This window comes from Phacochoerus africanus, chromosome 2, assembly GCF_016906955.1.
Source record: "Phacochoerus africanus isolate WHEZ1 chromosome 2, ROS_Pafr_v1, whole genome shotgun sequence".
Classification (NCBI taxonomy): domain Eukaryota; kingdom Metazoa; phylum Chordata; class Mammalia; order Artiodactyla; family Suidae; genus Phacochoerus; species Phacochoerus africanus.
In genome coordinates this window covers 46,158,294-46,178,891 of record NC_062545.1, presented here as the reverse complement: position 1 = coordinate 46,178,891, position 20,598 = coordinate 46,158,294, and the positions used below count along the sequence as shown (strand labels likewise).

General features: G+C 34.1%; 1 protein-coding gene across 1 annotated transcript in view; it reads left to right on the top strand.

Annotated features, from left to right (window-relative positions):
* EYS (eyes shut homolog) overlaps positions 1 to 20,598 on the top strand; it is a 1,324,234-nt gene that overhangs the window by 456,090 nt on the left and 847,546 nt on the right. Inside the window, 2 exon segments of the mRNA XM_047769134.1 lie at positions 13,877 to 14,048; positions 14,987 to 15,065. Coding sequence (XP_047625090.1) covers positions 13,877 to 14,048; positions 14,987 to 15,065 — 251 coding nt within the window.

Here is a 20,598-nt window from a genome sequence, read left to right as displayed (position 1 = left end):
CTCCATGTACCTATTGCTGCAGTATTGGACAACATAGCTCTAGATTTGAGCAAAAAAACCACCTGATTCAAAGACATTATGTGAGTTCCCTGGTGGCTCAAGGAGTTAAGAATCCAGCATTGTCGCTTTGGTTCCAGCTGTGGCATGGGTCCGATCTCTGATCTGGGAACTTCTGCAGGCCACAGGTGGGCCAAAAACAAAGAATGATCTTGATATGTGATCTTATATCTATATGTGTATAAGAATACAAAAAGAAATAGATACATAATCTAAACTCCTATGGATGGTGAATCCAGTTCTCCAAGAGAAGAATTATTTCGCAGGAATGTACTGTTACCAGTTATTTTTAAATGATTATTTCACTGTAGATTTCTACTATAAATGACCATTGCTATATATAGCATAATATATTATACCCACAGTATACAAAGTTTAAAAGAAAAAGTAAGGTAATTTCTGATATATTTGCCATAATGAAATTTTTAAAAAATCATTGTGTAACTGGGTTTACAAAATGTGTATGTGGGATTGGTAATTATCTAATGACTAATGAAATTTATGTATCCAATCTAACTTTTCAAAATGAAATAATGGATTTTCATTGTATTTATAGTGAACTACTCAAGCAAAACTAATTCAGTATGATTGCATTGGATCAATGCAGCAGAAATAAGAGCAGATCTAGAAAGCATAGCAAAATGCTTTTAATTATAAGATGTTAATTATCAAGAATAATGACAGAATTTTTGTTGTAAATAGAATGTATGATTGGTAAGATCTCTGAAGGAGGCGAAATCAATCCTAGTACCTTAATTTTATATATGTATATTTTTTTCTATTCTTTAATATTGAAGTTCCCTAAGTACAGATTACAATTTATCATGTAGCTGTAGCTCCTCCTAGTTGCTTAGGGTTTACATGTAAAATGCAAAGAGGTTATTGCAGGTAGAGAGTCAGGCATTAGAGAAAAAACATCACAAAGTGGCCTATAAGGAAACAAAATGAGAGAATTTCATTTCTCTTGTCCTATCTATATCCAGATAAAGTCTAGGGAAAGATGAAGCATACAAAATCTTATAGCATTCATTTAATGTTGTTATATGTCCTTTATTTTTACTCAATTTTCCAAATGAAAGCAGTGCCTAATGACAGAAATTTGACTGTGATCCCTTTATCCCCATATAACCAGCACCAGCACCCTTAAGCAAAGGAATACATGCAGCACTAGCCACCACTTGAAATGTTGCCCTTACTGCTTTCTGGACTTAGGTCTTCAGACATGAGGAAGGTATGTGTAAGGCTCTGCACCTCAGCGTTAGGTAGAAATTTGTTCTGTTTTCTTGTTCTGATAAGTCAGTTCTCAATCTTTTCATCAACTTGAGGTTTATTACTGGATGAAAAATGGGAATCCATTCTTGTATCATCAGCTTACCCAGAATTTCTTTTGACTAGGGCTATTTGAGAAGAGCTAAAATCATCAGGGCTGAGTTTTTCTCCTCCTCTTCAATAACAGTGATGTGGGGGAGTCCCATAACACAAGGTGTCAGAAAGACAGGATCCAAACTGCCATTTCCCCGAGAAGACTACATAAAGGTTTCTTCAGATTTGTAGTTTCAAAGGACATGTTAGTTAAGTGCTTTTCTTTCCCCCTTTTTTTTCTTTCTTTTCTTTCTTTTTTTTTTTTTGTAAAAGAAAGCCTGAAGGTGTACTGGAAACTTAGAAAACCACTACCAGGTAACAAAAGACAGATTTCTTCAATGTGAATGTAGTAGTAAAAAAACAACTGTTAGGTTAAACCTAGAACAGTTAATCAATACAAGTAAACAAGTAAAGACGTCACTAAACACAAAAACCAATGATATTATTGAGAAATTTGTTTACTTATTTTATCTAAAAATAGTGTGAAACAAAGTAACATTTTTAAGAGAGTAAAATGGAGTTTCAGATCAACCTTAAGTTAAATATGGAGTAAATGAAAGAATGGTGCTCAGTTAAAATCTCTATATTTGATAGTTACATTTCTTAAATTATATAGAAATATTCTACTCAGCCATAAAAACGAATGAAATTCTGCCACTTGTAGCACCGTGGATAGACCTAGAGATTATTGTGAAATAAGTCAGACAGAGAAAGACAAACACTATATCACTTACATGAATCAAAAAAAAAAATACAAAGAATGTTTATAGCAGAACAGAAACAGACTCATAGAAGCAGAAAACAAACTAGTGCTTACCAGTTGGAGGAGGATGGGGGCAGGGCCAGATAGGAGTATGTGATCAAGAGATACAAACTTCTAGGTATAAAATAGATCAGCAATAAGGATATACTCTAAAGCACAGGGCAATATAGCCATTACCTTGTAATAACTTTTAATGGAGTATAATCTATAAAAATACTGAATCACAATGCCTAAACACTTGAAACTAATATAATAACATAAATGAACTATACTTCAATAAAACTAAATATAAAAATGAAATTATACCATTATTCAATTTGTTTAATATGAACGTGAATAAAGTTTAATATAATTCTAGTTGTGTGACAGAATTGACAATTAAGAATTTGAATTCTTAGACCATCCATTCACTTATTTAGAAATGATAGTGTTGTACACTTCTGTTTGATGCAAAAATAAAAGATAAAGTCCTTGCCTTTCCAGGAGCACATAGATGAGTGAAAGATCTGGGCAGCAAAAATGAAAGACAGAGAAGGGGAGAGGAGTGTAAGACATTAAAGAAAGGCTGTCAGATTCAGGACCAGATATAATAAATCTTAAACAAGCATAAATGTCTTTAAATTGTCCTCTTGAGAGAAATCTACTGGAGCATATTCAAAACAAAATCCCAAACTATTCTACATTTACAAAACACATATAAAGCTAAGTGGCACAGGAACACTGAAAAGAAAACACCAAGCAACAATGCAACAATAAGCTTGAACCAAAGCAAGAGCCACTAGCAATACCAGGCATCAGAAATCAATGTTGTTCTTTGGAAACAAAATTAAATAAACAAATTCTATATAAAGAACATGAAAATATCCATTCTGTTTTTTAAATTGGATAGTCTAACCCATAAAATATAATTTCTCTTATAAAAAAGCAGTACACCTACAAGGTAGAACTAGGAAAATAGAAGAAAATCTCAAAAAGGGAAGATTACAAAATACCCATCAACAGAGAGTAATATAGTACTTTAATATTATATATGTTACTATATATAGTTATGTAGTACTATATAGTACTATAATATTACTATAGTACTGTAATATTAGTTGTATAACTTATTATAGCTAGTTTTACAATTAGTTATACAGCGCTATAATATTATCTGTATAACTTATTAGAGCTAGTTTTACAATTACGTATATAGTGCTGTAATATTATTTGTATAACTTATTAGAGATAATTTTACAATTAGTTTTATGCAAAACATAGAATCTGTCACCAGAATTTTTAGATCAGTAACATGTTTTTACTCCCCATGTCATTAATTAATGTTCCACAGCCTGGTTTTTAATGCCTAAAATTTCATTGTCGAGAAGAGTATAACTAATCTCAAATTTAGACATCTATATATTTTCCAAAATGTCACTTTTTATCAAAAATATTGAAATAATCATCTTTCTAGATATATTGTGAAACATTTCTGATAATTTCCTTGGGACAGTTTCTAAAGAGGAGTGTCATGGAAAATACATTTGAGCATTTATCATATGTGAAGAAATTTTTTACAACACTTGACTGAATTGCTTATGAAATTATGTCGTTTTCTACATTTTGATAGGTTTTAACAATTTGCAGACCAACTAGAAGTGTAAGTGCTCATTTAACTGCATCTTTACCACAATTGATTATTGCTATTTTTTTAAATAAAGCCACTTGTTGGGTGAAAAATTATATCTTATTATATTAATATGCATGTCACTGCCTGCTAGTGAGATAAGCACCAGTGAGAGTAAATATGCATTTGTTTGATCTAATAATTTTTCCTAGAAGAACTATTTTTCCTGTGCAAATTATCAAGAGAAACTCATAAATATATATATATGTGTGTAGATTTTCATTAGTTATTTATTAGTAAATGTTGAAACAAAATGACCACTATTATGATGTGTATTTATTATGAAATATTTTGAAATCTCTCAAATGGCACGTCTGAAGAACATGGAGCATCGTGGAGAAAATAATCACAACATGTTACAAATATGTAATTTTTTTGTAGTGTGAAAGTTCTGTATGTAACTGTAGATGCAGGTAAACAAGATTAAAATGACCAAAAGATGTAAGACTATAAAACTAGAAAGACCATTTTTGTTTAATTATTTCCACAATTAAAAAATATTAAGGTTTTACAATGAAGAGGAAGGAGGAAGAGGAATTTGACGATTTCGGAAGAAATAGAGATGCTTTTTTGTGTGTCACTTATTCTTATGGCCACGTCTGATTAATTAGTTACTCAACTGATAAAAGTTCCATCTCACACCCCCTTGTCTCTAACTGTGGCAACTTTTTCAATGATTGTTCTTTTTTATGGAATGAATTTGAAATTTTCCTAATATATTCTACACAAATTTATTTGGATGTTTAAAATGAAGGCTTTCATATTTGACTCCCTGGTTTTCTAGCCCAGCACCATCAGTTAATAACAGACTGATTTTAAAGAGGTTACATAGCATCCTGGTAGCTAAGTCTTTGTTTTTATTTTTGCTTTTTCTGTAAAATGAGGATACAAGTGGTACCAGTCTATTATCACAGTGATTGCCCAGTACATGAAACTCAATAAGTGTTAATAATAACGTGATTTGTATCACCTTACTACTTATGGTACTATAAAATCCTGCCCCAAGTTGTCTTTTAATTCTCAGACCCATTCTGCTTATTAAGTATATCATCCCAAAACACACTGAGAAACATCCTTTGCCACACAATCACATTAAGCAAATTTTTCACCTATCATTGCCACATCCAACTGCCGTAACTGACCACCTGGGTTTCTCTTTCCCATTCTTGTTAGAAATAAGTTTCCAATTCTCCAATACCCTGATCAACCTCAAAATAACCATCAGTAGAGTACCTTCCCAGTATTGTGAAGGAGCCAGCTTGTCCTGGCTCAAGAGTGCTGAGTATTAAGTTTTTATGAACTTTGTGAACTGGTTGACATAATTTTGGCACACTGATGTCAAAAAAAGATGAGATGATTTGTACCAGGGAAATTTGATGATTTTATAAATAAGCCCTCTCCCCCATTTGTTTCTTTTAAGGGACAGTTGTTACATTTACTATCACACACTGTGTATCTACATCTTTAAGCTCTTTTGATTCCTACATAACACTTTGGGTCACTCATTTTAAATCCGAAAACATCTCTTCGAAGCCTGCTTCACAACATTTTGATGTAGGACACAGTCACTCAGCGGGACCTCTCAGTGCCTTATATGTCTCCTGTGGACAACATAGACTTGAAAGCTTGGTTAAAGTGTACATCAAATGAACACATAAAAGATTCATTCATAAATCACAAATTGTAATGAAGGGAAGTGCTAGAATTATTGCTTAACATTTCAACTTGATTTTTAAAATTAAATATTATGGAGACGTATTATTGTTTTTAAAATGCTGCTCCAGAAACAAGGTTGTGTTTTACAAAACTATGAATGAACATGCAGCTCATAAGCCATTGCCTATGCCTTTTGGACAAAGAAACAGCTCTTCTCTTGATTTGAGAATTGAAACAATCACTTTGAATAAAGTTCTCAATATTGGAATATTAAATCTGAAAGTGCTGAGGTCACTGGATGTTTAGAATCATGGATCTTTCATTCTCTGATGAAACTGATAGAGTTATAACTTGTGCTTCTTACATAAGTAAATTATGGAATTAGGCATATGGGGAACAATAGAAATTGAATTAAATCTTTTTTTTTGTTTTTTCCATGCTGGTTGGTATTAAGAATAATAAAATTATAGATGAATGTACTATGAAGCTAATCATTGTAAACTTTGGGGCCACTCACTTAAAAGGGGTTCTTCTAAGGTCTTATGTCTACATTTCTTTTTGTAATTTTGCATTTTTTTTTCTTTTTAGGGCTGTGGCATATGGAAGCTCTCAGGCTGGGGTCTAATCAGAACTGAAGCCGCAGGCCTATGCCACAGCCACAGCAACGCCAGATCCGAGCTGTTCCTGTGATCTACACCACAGCTCACAGCAATGTTGGACACTTAACCTACTGAGAGAGACCAGGAATCGAACCTACATGTTCATGGGTACTAATCAGAATCATAATCTGCTGAGCCACAATGGGAGCTCCCTTATGTTTTTTGTTTTTGGGTTTTTTTTTTGGTTTTTCGTTTTGTTTTGGTTTGTTTTTAAATAAAGTAGGTCCCCAAGAATATAAGCTTCAGGTCCTTTTTCGGTTCTGACAGGAACATTTATCTTCCACTCTAAGTGTCATGGTTCAGAGCTCAGGCTGAGGGACTGGTGGCTGTGACTCGTTTCCCCAGAGGGTCTCTTTGATGTGTTCCATTGACTCCCTGGACCTAAATCACTTTTTATGTCACAACATGCCGGCACATAACCCTAAGGGTAGGAGGTAAACAAAATCTTTAAATTTAATCAAGATCCTTGATTTAGGGCACATTTAAATAATTTTTTTTAAATTGAGCTTTTTGTTATCTCCAGGTTCTTGGTATATCTGTCAGAAATGAGGGAAATATACACTGAAAAACACACCACACATTTTCTTAGAGCCCCAGGACTCAGCAAAGTGCCTCTGTTTGTCAGCTTCCAGCTACATGATTGTAGGTCCTTCAATCTTTTTTTTTTTTTTTGAATTATTAAGGAAAGAGTTCAAGTGCTTAAGATATATTTCCCTTATGTAGCAGTATAATTTGAACTACTAATGACAAATAAAGGCTTTCTTTTTTTATTGTTAGCAAATACAAAAAGTTACAGTCTGGTGAGATTCCAAAAAATAGCTAAATCCGGCCTCACTAATATAAGATACTTGAAAAAACTTATTTACTATGTTTATCTTCAGGAATGATACAATGATGTGTAGATTGATGGATATAAGCAGGCCCCAATGTTCCTGTGTTACATGTCACCTCTTATTGGCTGAGGGTGAAGTCTGGGCAGTCACAGAGAGAGGCTATGGCAGTCACGAAATGTAATCACACTCGGTGGATAATTACATGAACATTTTGATATTTTGACACTAGTCATGCTGTCACATTCAGTATCAGCCTTGTTTATCTAAATGCAGTTGTCCTATAGTAACATTTTAAGCATGTCAAAATATTCTTTGTTAGTTTTTATTAAATATAAATGTAAATGACCTAAAACCAAATTCTTCTTGAAGATCTTCCTTAGAAAACTACTTGTCAGGTGCATTAGGATCCGTGAGTGGAAATTACACCCATCCTATAAAGCATAGAGCAAAAAGTGTTCATTGGTAATAAAATTGTTTCTAAGAATGCTACTTGTAAGTTGCATTGAATACAGTATATATTTTTTTCTTAGTGCCGCACCCGCAGCATATGGAGGTTCGGGTAGGGGCTGAGTTGGAGCTGTAGCCACTGACCTACACCACAGCCACAGCAACACAGGATCCAAGGCGCATCTACAACTTACACCACAGCTCACAGCAATGCGGGATCCTCAACCCACACTGAGTGAGGCCAGGGATCGAACCTGCATCCTCATGGACACCAATTGGATTCATTTCTGCTGTGCCACCATGGGAACTCCCACATTGAATATAATATTGTATATGACTAGTGTTTTATAAAATAGTGTTATGTACAACTATAACAATGAATGAAAGTTATACCCATTCTTTAATTCATGTAGAGGAAAAAATATTTTGCTATGTGCATAAGATAAAATAAGATCATGATTTTGAAGAAGAATGAACAAGGTATGATAATCAGAAATAGTGAGCTATATGCATTTGTCTTTTATGTAATAAGCCATGAAATCAATCCTAATGCTATCAAATCTTAGACTTTGAATAAGAGGGTAGTGTGCAGTTGTTTGATTTCTGGAACCCCAACTACTTATAGCAGCATTGGAGGCACTTATCTGGACAAGCCTAGAACATTCATTCCTAAAATGTATCCTTCAAGGTGTCTACAAAGCAGAAATTCTGTAGGCACACTTAGTCTTAAATAGACCTATGATGTATGAAATAGAAATTGCTTTTTTATATGATTAATAAAATCATTCATTTATTTTAACCATAGCAAAACCTATTGAGTGATGCTTTAAAGTATTAGTTATTTTCTACATGACATGAGCAAAGGATTGAATAACTTGTTGGAAATAGAATTCCCTGCATTTATTTGAAGTAACACCCCCCCAATTGATTGGTGCTAGTGCAAGTCAGTGAATTCTAACACATGCATTTTTATGTATGTGTGAATTTTTTAAGTTCTGACAGTAGTTTAACATGCTCATTAGAGTCAACACATAAAGCCCTGTGATGACGAGTGATTTATCTATGCATTTGAACAGGCTCTGACTCATCTAGAAGCTGTTACCAATGCTAATACTTCCTGTTCTGTATCCTCCACTTTTACTCTGTCCTCGTATATCTGTTTGCCCTTATATATATACTGCATAGCTTTACCTAAAGCAACTTCTCACTTTCCCAAGGCTCTCAACACAGCTGCCTAATTAAACACATGCCTCATTTCACATGCCTTTCCCCGTCACTTAGTGTGATTTAAAAACAGTATGGGAGCAACAAATATGAAGTGGAATATTGTTTTTGCTTGCCTTAGCAATTTTGTCAAGGGTATTTTGAATCTCCTCTTTAAAAGTTCCTTCTAATGGCATAGTAATTGTTTTTATGACTTTTCCAATGAACTATGAAGTACTCACTGTTACTGTCAGGTAATGAGTTCTAGGGAAGGGATGTCCTCATTTAATCCTGGACTGATGCTGAAGAGTTGCCCCATCCTTTTTATACAAGAGGCGTGGAAAGATGAATAGAGACAAGACTCAAATGAACATCATTATTATCTTCATCATTTTCATCATCAAATACTTAACGATATTTGTCCTTTGCCCAAACCTCTAAGGACTACTACAATGAATTTTAAAAGTCCTGTCCAATCTTGGAATATTTATAGATGGAAAAGCAAAGCATCAGTAAAATTCCTTGGAGATCTTTTGAAAATAGACATGGGTTACAGAGTATCCCCATAATATTTTTCTAAACAATAAGAATGTTAGCAAAAAGGTTATTAATTAAATGCTTAATCCATGCTTATTTATTCTAGTACTTAATATATCCCAAACTTATCTACTACCAATTCAGCATTTAGTACAGTTGTGTGCCTCTTGAGATCAATACATAATCTCATCATACTTATTTTATGGCATTGGAATGTCAATTCAAACTTTATTTCACATGATTTTTATCTTTGAGTTATTTAGTATTACCATTTAAATATTATAAAAATAATTTCCTTCTCTCTTTTGGTTTCACATGTCCAACTATTTGACAGTTTTTACATATTAGTCATATTTTACATTCTCTCTTTAATAATTTCAACCTCTGCATCATGTTTAGGTCTTATTCCATTGATTGTTTTTCTACCTTTCTTTGAATGCCTCATTATTTTTTATTGACTTATCTTTAGTGAACAAGACTGTATGTTTCCCTAGATTGCTCCTTAAAGAATGGCATTTACCAGGCTGCCAAAATGGAAACATTGTATGTAATAGTTGTATTTTTTGGATGTAAGTATTGTTAATAATAAAATATCTTGTTATAAAATTTTCTTTTTACAGAAGATAACATGTTCTAATACCATTATTTTTTTTTTCCTCTCAGGGCCACACCTGCAGCATATGGAATTTCTTAGGCTAGGGTTGAATCAGAGCTGCAGGTGCTGGCCTACACCACAGCCACAGCAATGCCCGATCTGAATCTCATCTGTTACCTACACCACAGTTCACAGCAATGCAAACCCTTAACCCACTGAGCAAGGCTAATTCTTGTTCGTAATTTGATCCTACTTCCCATGTATGCAGTTATTTTTAATCTCTTATAGTTATCCATATTATCTTGTTCGAAGTGTTTGTCTAGGTACAAACATTGCAGCCACTGTAACAAAGGGTCCCAGATCCCAGTTCCCAGGCTGTCTCAAAATAGGCCTCACTGAGAAAGAACTGAAGATAGAAAGGACCAACTCTTGAATATCTGGGAAAGGAAAATTCTAGAAAGAGGAAAAAAGTGTTTGAGGAAACACAAGGAGGTCTTTGTAACTCAACAAAGTGGCCAAGGGTGAGGACAGTATAAGATGAAGTTAAAAAGGTGAAGAGGGGACCTGATTTGTAGGGTGCTGAAGGAGCATGGTATTAAACATGAAGAAAAAAGTGTTTACAGGGACTACAATGTTCAGGTTAATCAATCACTATACTCTGACCTCTCCGGAGGCCATGTGAGAAGTCAAAGTATAACCACAGCTTAACTAGTAAATAAAGCATTAGGGGGAAAACGTTTCTGAGGTTATGTTGGTAAAGTGTCCACCAGCTCTGCTGAGACATACTGGCCCCTGCGGAGAGGAGCCTCCTGTCTCCACATAGCACTGAATACATCCTGGAAATTTCTCTTTTTAAAACTCTGACCATCACTGCCACTTTTATGGTAAACAGACCATCTTTTCTTAACTGAAAATGCCATCACTGACATTGGCAGAATTGTACAGAGTCCTACTGAGAAATTTGTCACTTATCTTCTTCATTGGAATAGTCTGTCCCTGGAAACACCAGCGTCACTTATTTAATATAACATAGTTGTAAATTTTTTCTCAGGAAAATGGTAGTAATCGAATGTTAAATGTGTACAAGGTCCTGAGCTATTTTTTTTGCTTGATTTAATTTTATTATCCCAATAAACCCATGAAGTACCAATAAATGATCCTCATTTACAAATAAGAAGCTTCAGTGATTGTGTCTTCCTTAAATATTACTATTGTCACAAATATCTGTATTTTCCTGATGGAGGACCATCAGTTCCCATCTCATTTATGTTAGGTTTGGGCATATGACTTGGATTGGCAAATTAAATATAGGTAGAAAATTTAAAGGAAAAGGCCAGGTGCCTTTTTCCTTCTTCAGTAATGATGACAGTGTCCACAAACCTGGGTCCCAATGTGAAGAAAAACTGGATTTGTGGCTCACTTCTGTCATGGAATAGAAATGGGAAATAAATCCATGTCAGAAAACACTGGTACTTAGAGAAGCATATTCCTTTTGGTATTATTACAAATGTAGGCTGTTATGCTTGTTTAATCTACATCCTGAACCTAAATCGTGATAATTTTAAATGTGGATGCAGATTTGACTGGTTTCCACATACTATTTTTTGTGGTATCACTAATACCAAAAGTTCTAAATAGATAGCGACAGGGTAAAAAGTATAATCAGTAAATAATAGGATTTTGAGCTGAAAACTATCCCTAAAGAAAAGTTCCAAATTTTTTTTTTTTTGCCTTAGAAGTCTCACTTAGAATAAATTGCAGACTCTCCTATATAACTACTCTAAATAACACTCATTTGAATGGATAATTCTGACATAGTATTTAAATTAGTAAATTTATGATCTCACTTGTGAAATGGCTGCCTATCTGCCAGCAGCACTGTCCCCAGACTGGTAACCAAACAAATGCTGAGTTATCTAACTCATGTAGAATGCCAATGTACTCTTTCACACTATTTATTGAATGTTCTAATGTTTCCTCAGTGATCATCAGAGCTTCTTGATCCTCTTTTCAGACATCAACTCAGTTCTTCATTTCTTTCTCAATGCTGTACATTTACTCTCTCTTTAGGATGTACATAAATACACAGTTACAGTATAAACAGGTAGTGTGAGTGGTGGCTATACATAGTGGCTAACAACATCATTCTGCCATTTACTAGCTGTAAGATCTTGTGCTTTCATTTTCTCAATTGATAAAATAGAGTATTTTCCATGTTTCAAAAATACTGTAAACTTTAAATTGGTTGATTGATAAGTCCTTAACAGTACCTTGCACATAATAAGGTCTCCGAGTATCAGCTATAATTAGTGTTTTACTCTTCATTGTAATAAGCTTGTGTATAAGTTTATCTTTCTTCCCAACTAACTTAGAGATTAACTGTTTATATGCATTGTAATAGATTATTTTTTTAATAAGTTTATCTTTATTCCCAGTTGGACATTATGTTATGGCTACATTGTGTTTTCTAATTGGAACTGTTAAAATTTAAACTGAGGTGTATTACATTTTTAAGAGTTTATTTGAGCAAAGATGAATTTGAATTTAGCAACATCCTATCCAGTCTGGCAGATAGATAGGTGGGCTCAGAGGAGCTGCAAAGAATGAAAGCCTTTAATAGCCAGAAGGCAACAGGAACAAAGAAGGTATACTATGCAAAAAATGGGAGCTGGTATTGCAAAGTTATTTTCTTCTAGGGGCTGCCAGGGGTCCATCAGGCAGATTACCTACCTAATGCTGACCAGTGATTCCTGATGGACTGGTTTAAGATTCCGTTTCTGAGAGAGTAGAAACTCTGTGTAAGTTTTGATTTGTTGATGTGGGGCTTAGCATAAGTGACTCCATTTTGAACCTGTTGTCTTGTTTTTAACAATACCCACTGTACTACTCAGCATAGCAACTCATACACATAATACAGCAATTGAGGATAGCCTATTATAACTAATAATTAGAGGCACAACTCAAGAGAGAACATGATCTGAATCCTCACCTGCAGTTACAGCCTGGTTAAATTGGAAGCATTACTTAGATTCTCTGAACTCCTGTGTACTTGGGAGAGAATTGGAGGTAGTGAGGTCTGCCTCTAGGTTTATTTAATGAGTATCAACTCAGATAATATATGTAAACCCTTCAGTACAGGGCCTGGCACATGTAAGTGCTTCATCAATTGTAGATTTTGCTAAGAGATGCTCAGTGCAGATGGACGCAATGAACAAATGAATACTTTTAGCCATTTTACAACTGTTCTTCACTTTTTCCTAGTGTCTCTTAACACTGGAAACCTGAAACATAATCTATCTGTCTATAAGGCTTTGCTTGTATTGTTCTCTAGATGTTTCCCTGGCAACTCATTTCTGGATTAATAGAGTCACCTCTTTTTTTTTTTTTTTTTGGTTCGATTGTTTAGTTTGGTACTCCTAGGTGAGTGCACAATGGCATATATTAGTCATTCAATATTCAAAACATTTGAAAACAGTAGGTTTTCATTATTGACTCACTAAGTCCAAGTATAGAAAAGTTCAAATTCTTTTTTTTTTCTTCCTTTTGGCTACATCTGCAGCATATGGAATTCCCAGGCCAGGGATCAAATCTTAGCCACAGCTGTGACTACAACTACTGGATTCTTAACCCACTGTTCTGTACCAGGAATCAAAACCACACCACCAGAGACAATACTGGTTCCTTAACCCACTGTGGCACAGCAGAAACTCTGAAAAGTTCAAACTCTTAATGTATGTTGATAAGAAATTTTTAATTCTCAAGGATCATTACTAAAAAAAATATGAATTAGTACTCACAGTGACAACTTGATAAAATCCATTACTTTACCTATATTCTTAATAAACAATTCTTCACACTAAAAATAAATCTTTTAAGTAGATTAATATTGTGCTTTGTTTTTCTCATTTACTTTAAATTAGACTGATATTTCATAGACCTAAACATGTTTAAACTTAAGAAAGTGTTTTATTTTGCTGCAAGATGTCAAATTATCTTTAATGGAGGGAGTCTTGATTTCTTTATGTTTTCCATAATGAACAAACTTTTGAATTGTGCATTTAAATAGTCTGGTGTTTTGTCTTGTCTCTTCTAATGTAGGCATTGATTGTGAAGTAAATATAGATAAGTGTCTATCAAAGGCCTATTTCCATGGTGGAACTTGTATTGATGGCATCAATCGTTATGCCTGTGACTGCAAAAGTGGGTTTTCCAGAAGACACTGTGAAGCAAACGCAAATGATTGCATCTCAAATCCTTGTCCACAAGGAAGGTAGCTATTTTAATTTTCCATTATTATATCTATAAAAGCAAATTTGACTCACAGTATCTAAAACTTAATGTCAAGGCAAAGTTGATAAAGATAATTTTAATCATGCCCTTTCATAATACAAGAACTGAGTACAGTTAAGATGACAGATACTGCCTGTTTAACTGAATGCAATGAAGTGACTTATCTCTGTCCTTCTTTCACTTTTCTCATTAGCATAAAGTAATTTTAATAATATGGATTAATTAGACTTTAATAATCTTAAAGGTAAGGCTTATAGTAACAGGAGTAGCAAGTAGGATGATGAGAGATTCTGTTATTTGCTCTGCAGAGGGGTAATGCCACACACTTAGTATTTAAAATGTTCCTGAGAAGACTTTTTCTTTCATCCCTATGTACATATAAGGCATTTTGTGACTCTCTTTATGCAATTTATAATAACCATTCTGCTCATGGATAGAATATTAGTTTATGCAAATCTAGAGAGGGGATATTTCTAGGAGATGCAGGTGGGAAAGAAGAATGGCTCACAGATGCACCAGGCTGCCTTCTGCAGCATTATTTTTCTTTTCTAGTTCTTTTTTAGTTTTCTAGTTACAGACTTTGTAAGCAGGGGAGGGAGGATGAAGATGGGTATTTCATTGCAATGCAGTTTGACCATAGCTGACTTCAGTTTCCTACATAAGCCCTAGATGTATTTTTTGTCATTTAGAACCACTCTTTCTTTCCATTGCCATGGGGAAGATGGAAAAAATGAAAATTGATTTGTTCTTTCAGTCCAGTCACCTTGAAGGGTAAGAAACCAGAAATAGACTCTGCCTTCTTTCATTCATGGGAATATGCCTTTTTACCTGAACTGGAAAAGACAAAAATTAAATGGTGACACTCTTGAAATTATGGTTTAATACCTTATTTACTTAAAATTTAATTCTATATTTCAGATGCATAGAGTTCACTGATGAGCATCAATGTTCATGTGATGCAGAATGGACTAGTGCAAAATGTGAGATCAAGATTAACGTAAGTTTTATAATTTTTATTAACTATAATTTAAAAGAAGTATCAAATAGTTAGCAGATATTTGGTCCTGTCCAAAAAATCCATAAGACATTTGTCCTACACCAAAAGGTCCTTGATAGTTTGTCCTGTGCAAAACATTGTGGAACAGTCCAAATACGCTCTTGGATGTTTTAAATAGGACAAAGTGCCCTGCAGGAACCAAGCTACTTACTGTAGGTTCCAGAGTCATTATTTCAGCAATTACTGATGATTACTGCTCCATCTCTACCTTTCCCATTTGGAATTTATATTTGCTTGCTCCAAACAAAACTAAAAATCACAGCTTCTTTCACCCCCTCTGCTTCATCTTGCTACCATAAATTTCTGCAATCTAGAGTCTTCATTCAAGTAAATCAGTAGAAATGGTCATTGTCCAATGGGCTCAGAAAGCTTGTGATTTGCCCTCCACCTCCCTCTCTTTGCTCTTAGGACACAGATGTTTCTGGATGTGTAGAAATGAGAGTAGATTAAATTGATCTATTCACTGTAAGGAGAAAATAAGTACAGAATGAATGTATCAACACATGGGTGCACGTAGAGAACTGTGAAATCTGTAATGAGTGCAGAATCTGTCTTCTGATCTTCAGGCATAGAATCTAATGTGATTGACACATGCTATTTTGTATGGAATGACTCATCTGCTGAGAAGGGTTGGTTACCTGAAGTTTAAGACCATTCTTGGTGGGTGAGGACCCCATGAGCCTCCTGGATAATGGGAAGCTCTTCCAAATCCTTCCTGGCTGCCAGTGACATGGTAAAGGAAGGAAGCACATGCAATTAGGGATTGTGACACTATGGATATTTTATTTAAATCCTTTGTGTTTCTTTCCTTCATTAGTATAGTCTCTATATCACAGGGCCACTATGTGATCATATACATAAATGTGGGAGATACTCAGTAAATAATGCATTTAGAGGGAGAAACAGAAGTGAATTGCTGTTTTGCTCCTTACCTGCTGTGTGCTCTAGGACAGACCGCTTGTATTCCAAAATCATATTTTAGCTATTAAATGAGAGTAATCACAGTAACTATGTCTTAAGTTGTTTTGAGAATTAAACTAGATAATGTGTGGAAATCAACTAGCACATTTTCTGACATATTATTTTTTAAAAGCTTAATTATTTATTGATGTGATGTTGATTTGATTCTATATACAGAAAGCCATACTTGATGTGGAAAAAGAGGGATTGTAATTAAGAAATTCCCTGATAGAGAACAGAGGAAGGATGTATCTTATCTGTACTGTTGCATATATTGGCTGCAATAATCTCTAAAACCCTGTCTTTTGATACTATAAATGTGGTATTCTTCTTCTAAAATAAATATATGAAAAAAGAAAATTTTTTATATATCAATTTGTATATATTCATACACACATTATAAGAATATTTGTTAAAATTATACCTATATACTTCTTGATGCTTTTTCTTAATATTTTTATTTTTATTTTTTTAGTTTTTGGCTTCACCCATGGCATGTGGAAGTTCTAAGGCCAAGAATCAAACCCACTCCTCAGCAGCAAGCACAGTAGTGACAACTCTGTATACTTAACACACCTAGGCACCTGGCAACTCTTTAATATTTTCATCTTAACATAAAGTTAAACTTATTATGTTCTTTATTCACTGACTTTTGGTTTCACCTGGTGTGTCTTAGGGAACATTCCATTGTAATGCACAGAGTCCTGACTCATCCTAATAGCTACAAAGTATTCCAAATAAGTGTTGAGGAGCCACACTTATTAAATGAGAATATGAGCATACCAGCTGCCCTAGATCCTATCAAATGAAATTATTTTTTTAAAAAAAGTGTTGACTAATTTGATGAGAAAAATGTAGCATGTCATTTTGATGTCTATTTTCCCAAGTTATTATGAAGACTGAACACATTTCCATGTGATTATTCCATATGCCACCTGTATTTATTTATTTGTGTCTTGTCCACAAGACTTTGTCTAGTAGTATTTTTCTTTGGATTTTTTTTGCCCTTTTCTTTTTTGTTTTTTTTTTTAAATATTATTTAAAATTATAGGTAAAATCCACTAGACTCTGCAAAATTACATACCTTGTCTAGAGCTTGGCCATTCGTGCTTTGTAAAACTTGTAAATTATGAGATTTTCATATTTTTCTTTTTATTTATGGTACGAGGCTTTGCCTCTCTTTTTAGGAGGTCCTTTCATATAGGAATATTTAAATTATTTTATTATATAATTTTAGGTCTAACAGAACTTTTAATACTTTAACTCATGGTGAATATTTTGTTAGAGTTGAAAGGTAGGAATCTAATTTGTTCAAAGTATAATCAATTTTCCAATAACTTTTATGAAGTATCTTATTTCTGTATTGTTTGGGGATGCTTCATTTTTTCATGCACTAGTTTCCTATATATGGATCATTATAAGACAATTTACTCCATTTCTTTTCTTTTTAAACATCTTATCCTGCCATCTGTGTTAATTATTATAGTGCAGTGAAAAATTTTGTGTCTTTTAATTAACAGTTATTGCATTCCAAATATATTTTTGATCATTCATTCTGTAAATATTAAATAATTAAAATCTATGAAAATCTGAGATACAGCAATCATTAGGTATACCTCCTGCCTCACCAGCTACAGTTGGAGATATGGATTATGAGTAGAGAGATGTATCCTACTCACCTCACCTATTTTTTGTAACTTTCTCTATGTTGCAATGCCTAGTGCCAAAGTGGTTTCTTAGAGTTCTCTGAAATGTTGCCTCCTGGGCTACAGTCCTTGTTTTGCCCCAAATAAAACTTTACTCACAACTCCCAATTGTGCCTTTTTTTTTTCTTTTCAGTTGACACCAGATAACAGATTCTAAAGGGTATCCACAAACTTATGCTCAAGGCTGTCTTTTTAGTCTAAAGAAACAAAAGCAGTGGTGAAACATAGGCAGTACGGATAGAAAAGAACTCTGAAGTCAATGTGGGATAGAATGAAGCTCCTGGGAACGTGTAAAAGCAATGTTTTGTTAGGGCTTAAGGTTTAAAAGCACAAACAAAAAACTTTTTTGGCCAATCTGATGGGGCAAGATTAAAAATATTAAAAGTAATGCTAGATAAAAACAAATGCATGATTGCGTGATTGGGTATGGAATGGATGCCATAGTGCACCTCGCTATACATACACATATAGGCATACATACACACACACACACACACACACACACAGAAAAGAGTAATATTGAAAGCAGATATTTTCCCTTTTGTTGTTGTTGTTGTTGGAGGAGAATAACTGCTATAAGGGAGTAGTTTTTCTTTTGAAATGATTATAGAATAAAGAAAAGAATCAAGACATTCTCAGATGAAGAAAACTAAGAATTTATCGTGAGCAGAACAACTAACGGAAGTTTTATACACAGAAAGGAAATGGGTAAAGAATGAACTGAGTGTGTATTTGTATTTGTAGCTCTTCAAGTGTGAGCTGAGATTTATAATGGGCTTTTTATATAATAAGATTTTTACCTTTTTTTCACTGTATACATTATGCACATTTTCCTATTTTTTTGTTAATGCTTAATTAGCATGTAGTGGACATTCAAAAGCTTTCTTTTTGTGTATCCAGATATACTGATACTTCTTTCTAAGTTTTCTGTGATTTGAGACATGTTTAAAAAGGACTTATTCAAAGAGTTCTAGTATTTTTCTCAATAGCGATTGCTCCATCAGTACACTTTGAGTTGGGATCCCCCACCAGATGGTCAGCTGTTTCCCAAAAGTCATTGTAGAAAATATTTATCTTATTCAATTGAAAACATATCTTTAAAAAATAAGGAAGATCTCATAAGTAGAAATATTCATTACACACACAGATTTCATTTTATCTATCATCGGAAATTATTCTGCATTTATATATGTGTATAAAGTTCTATTTTATTCTCGTTAATATCCTATTGTATGGAGACACCATATTTATTTAGTCAGTTACCTGTTAATGGAGATTTAAGACATTTTATTTATTTATTTATTTACTGTCTTTTTGTCTTTTTTTTTTTTTTGGTCTTTTTAGGGCCTCACCTGCAGCATATGGAGGTTCCCAGGCTAGGGGTCTAAGTGTAGCTGTAGACGCTGGCCTACACCGCAGCCACAGCAACACGGGATCCAAGCCACATCTGTGACTTATACCACAGCTCACGGCAACACCAAATCCTTAACCAACTGAGCAAGGCCAGGGATCAAGCCCACAACCTCATGGTTCCTAGTGGGATTCATTTCCATTGTGCTACCGCAGGAACTCCTAAGATATTTTTAGATTATTGCTCTTAAAAATTATGTCTTAGATGCAGAAGTTTGAGTATTTCATAGTAGGAAGTAATCATTCATCTTTTCAAAACTCTCTTTATGCTCATTTTATTTTTTTATTTTTTTGGGTGTCTTTCCTTTTGGCTTCACAGACCATTTCTTTCCCACCATATCTGTGTGTTTATTAGGCATCTTCTACATACTTTTCTATGTATTCTCTCTGTCTACTCCATTGTTTGCCCTGGTCCATAAATCTTGAATCTTCAAGACAAGGGCAGATTTCTATCACAGATCATGACAAGAGTGAACTTTCTGAATCAGAAGAGAAAAACAGGTGGAGGAAAGGGGAATTACACTTCCTAACCCAGTCTTTCTTGATCACTAACACCAATCCCATATCCTATGCAATCCTATACAGATTCCTTAGCAATGTTTAATCAAAGTGCTCTAAGTCTTAGGATTACTTGCTCAAGTTTGGAACCTCATTTCTCCAAGTTAGAGTCCAATATACTACCAAGATCTTGAATATACAATTTAGATTTCTTTTTGCAGTTTTCTTTTGTTTACCTTAAGAATTAGGAGCGATATTAAGTATTGCTTTTTTAATGGGTTTGAAACTGCATTATCTTTAAAAACTATTGAATTATGTGTCATGGAATTTGACCTTATGTCTAGTTTCAGCCCTGAGGTACTTTTCTTTCTTATGTAGATTCATTTGCACATTTTCAGGCAGTTTCTTAGACAATGGTTTTGTTTTTTCATTTCATTGGCCCTCTTTCCTGGAAGTACTGCCAAACACATTTTCAATAAATAAATACAAATTAATATATTTACTGAAAAAAAATCCCAATTTTTATGTCATAATCTCATTTGATATGTTGAAATAATAAAGTTAATAGTACATTTTCTTTACATCAAAACATCATAAGTCAGAGTTCCTATTGTGGCTCGACAGTAACAAACCTGACTACTATGCATGAGGACACAGTTTCCAGCTCTGGCCTCTCTCAGTGGGTTAAGGATCTGGCATTGCTATGAGCTGCCGTGTAGTAGCAGTCACTGCTTGGATCCGGCATTGCTGTGGCTGTGGCTGTGGTGTAGGCTGGCAGCTACAGCTGCGATTCAACCCCTACCCTGGGAACTTCCATAAGCCATGGGTGCAACCCTTAAAAGAACAAATAATAATAATAATAATGTCATATTAAGTCCAGAATCAAACAAAATCTTTTC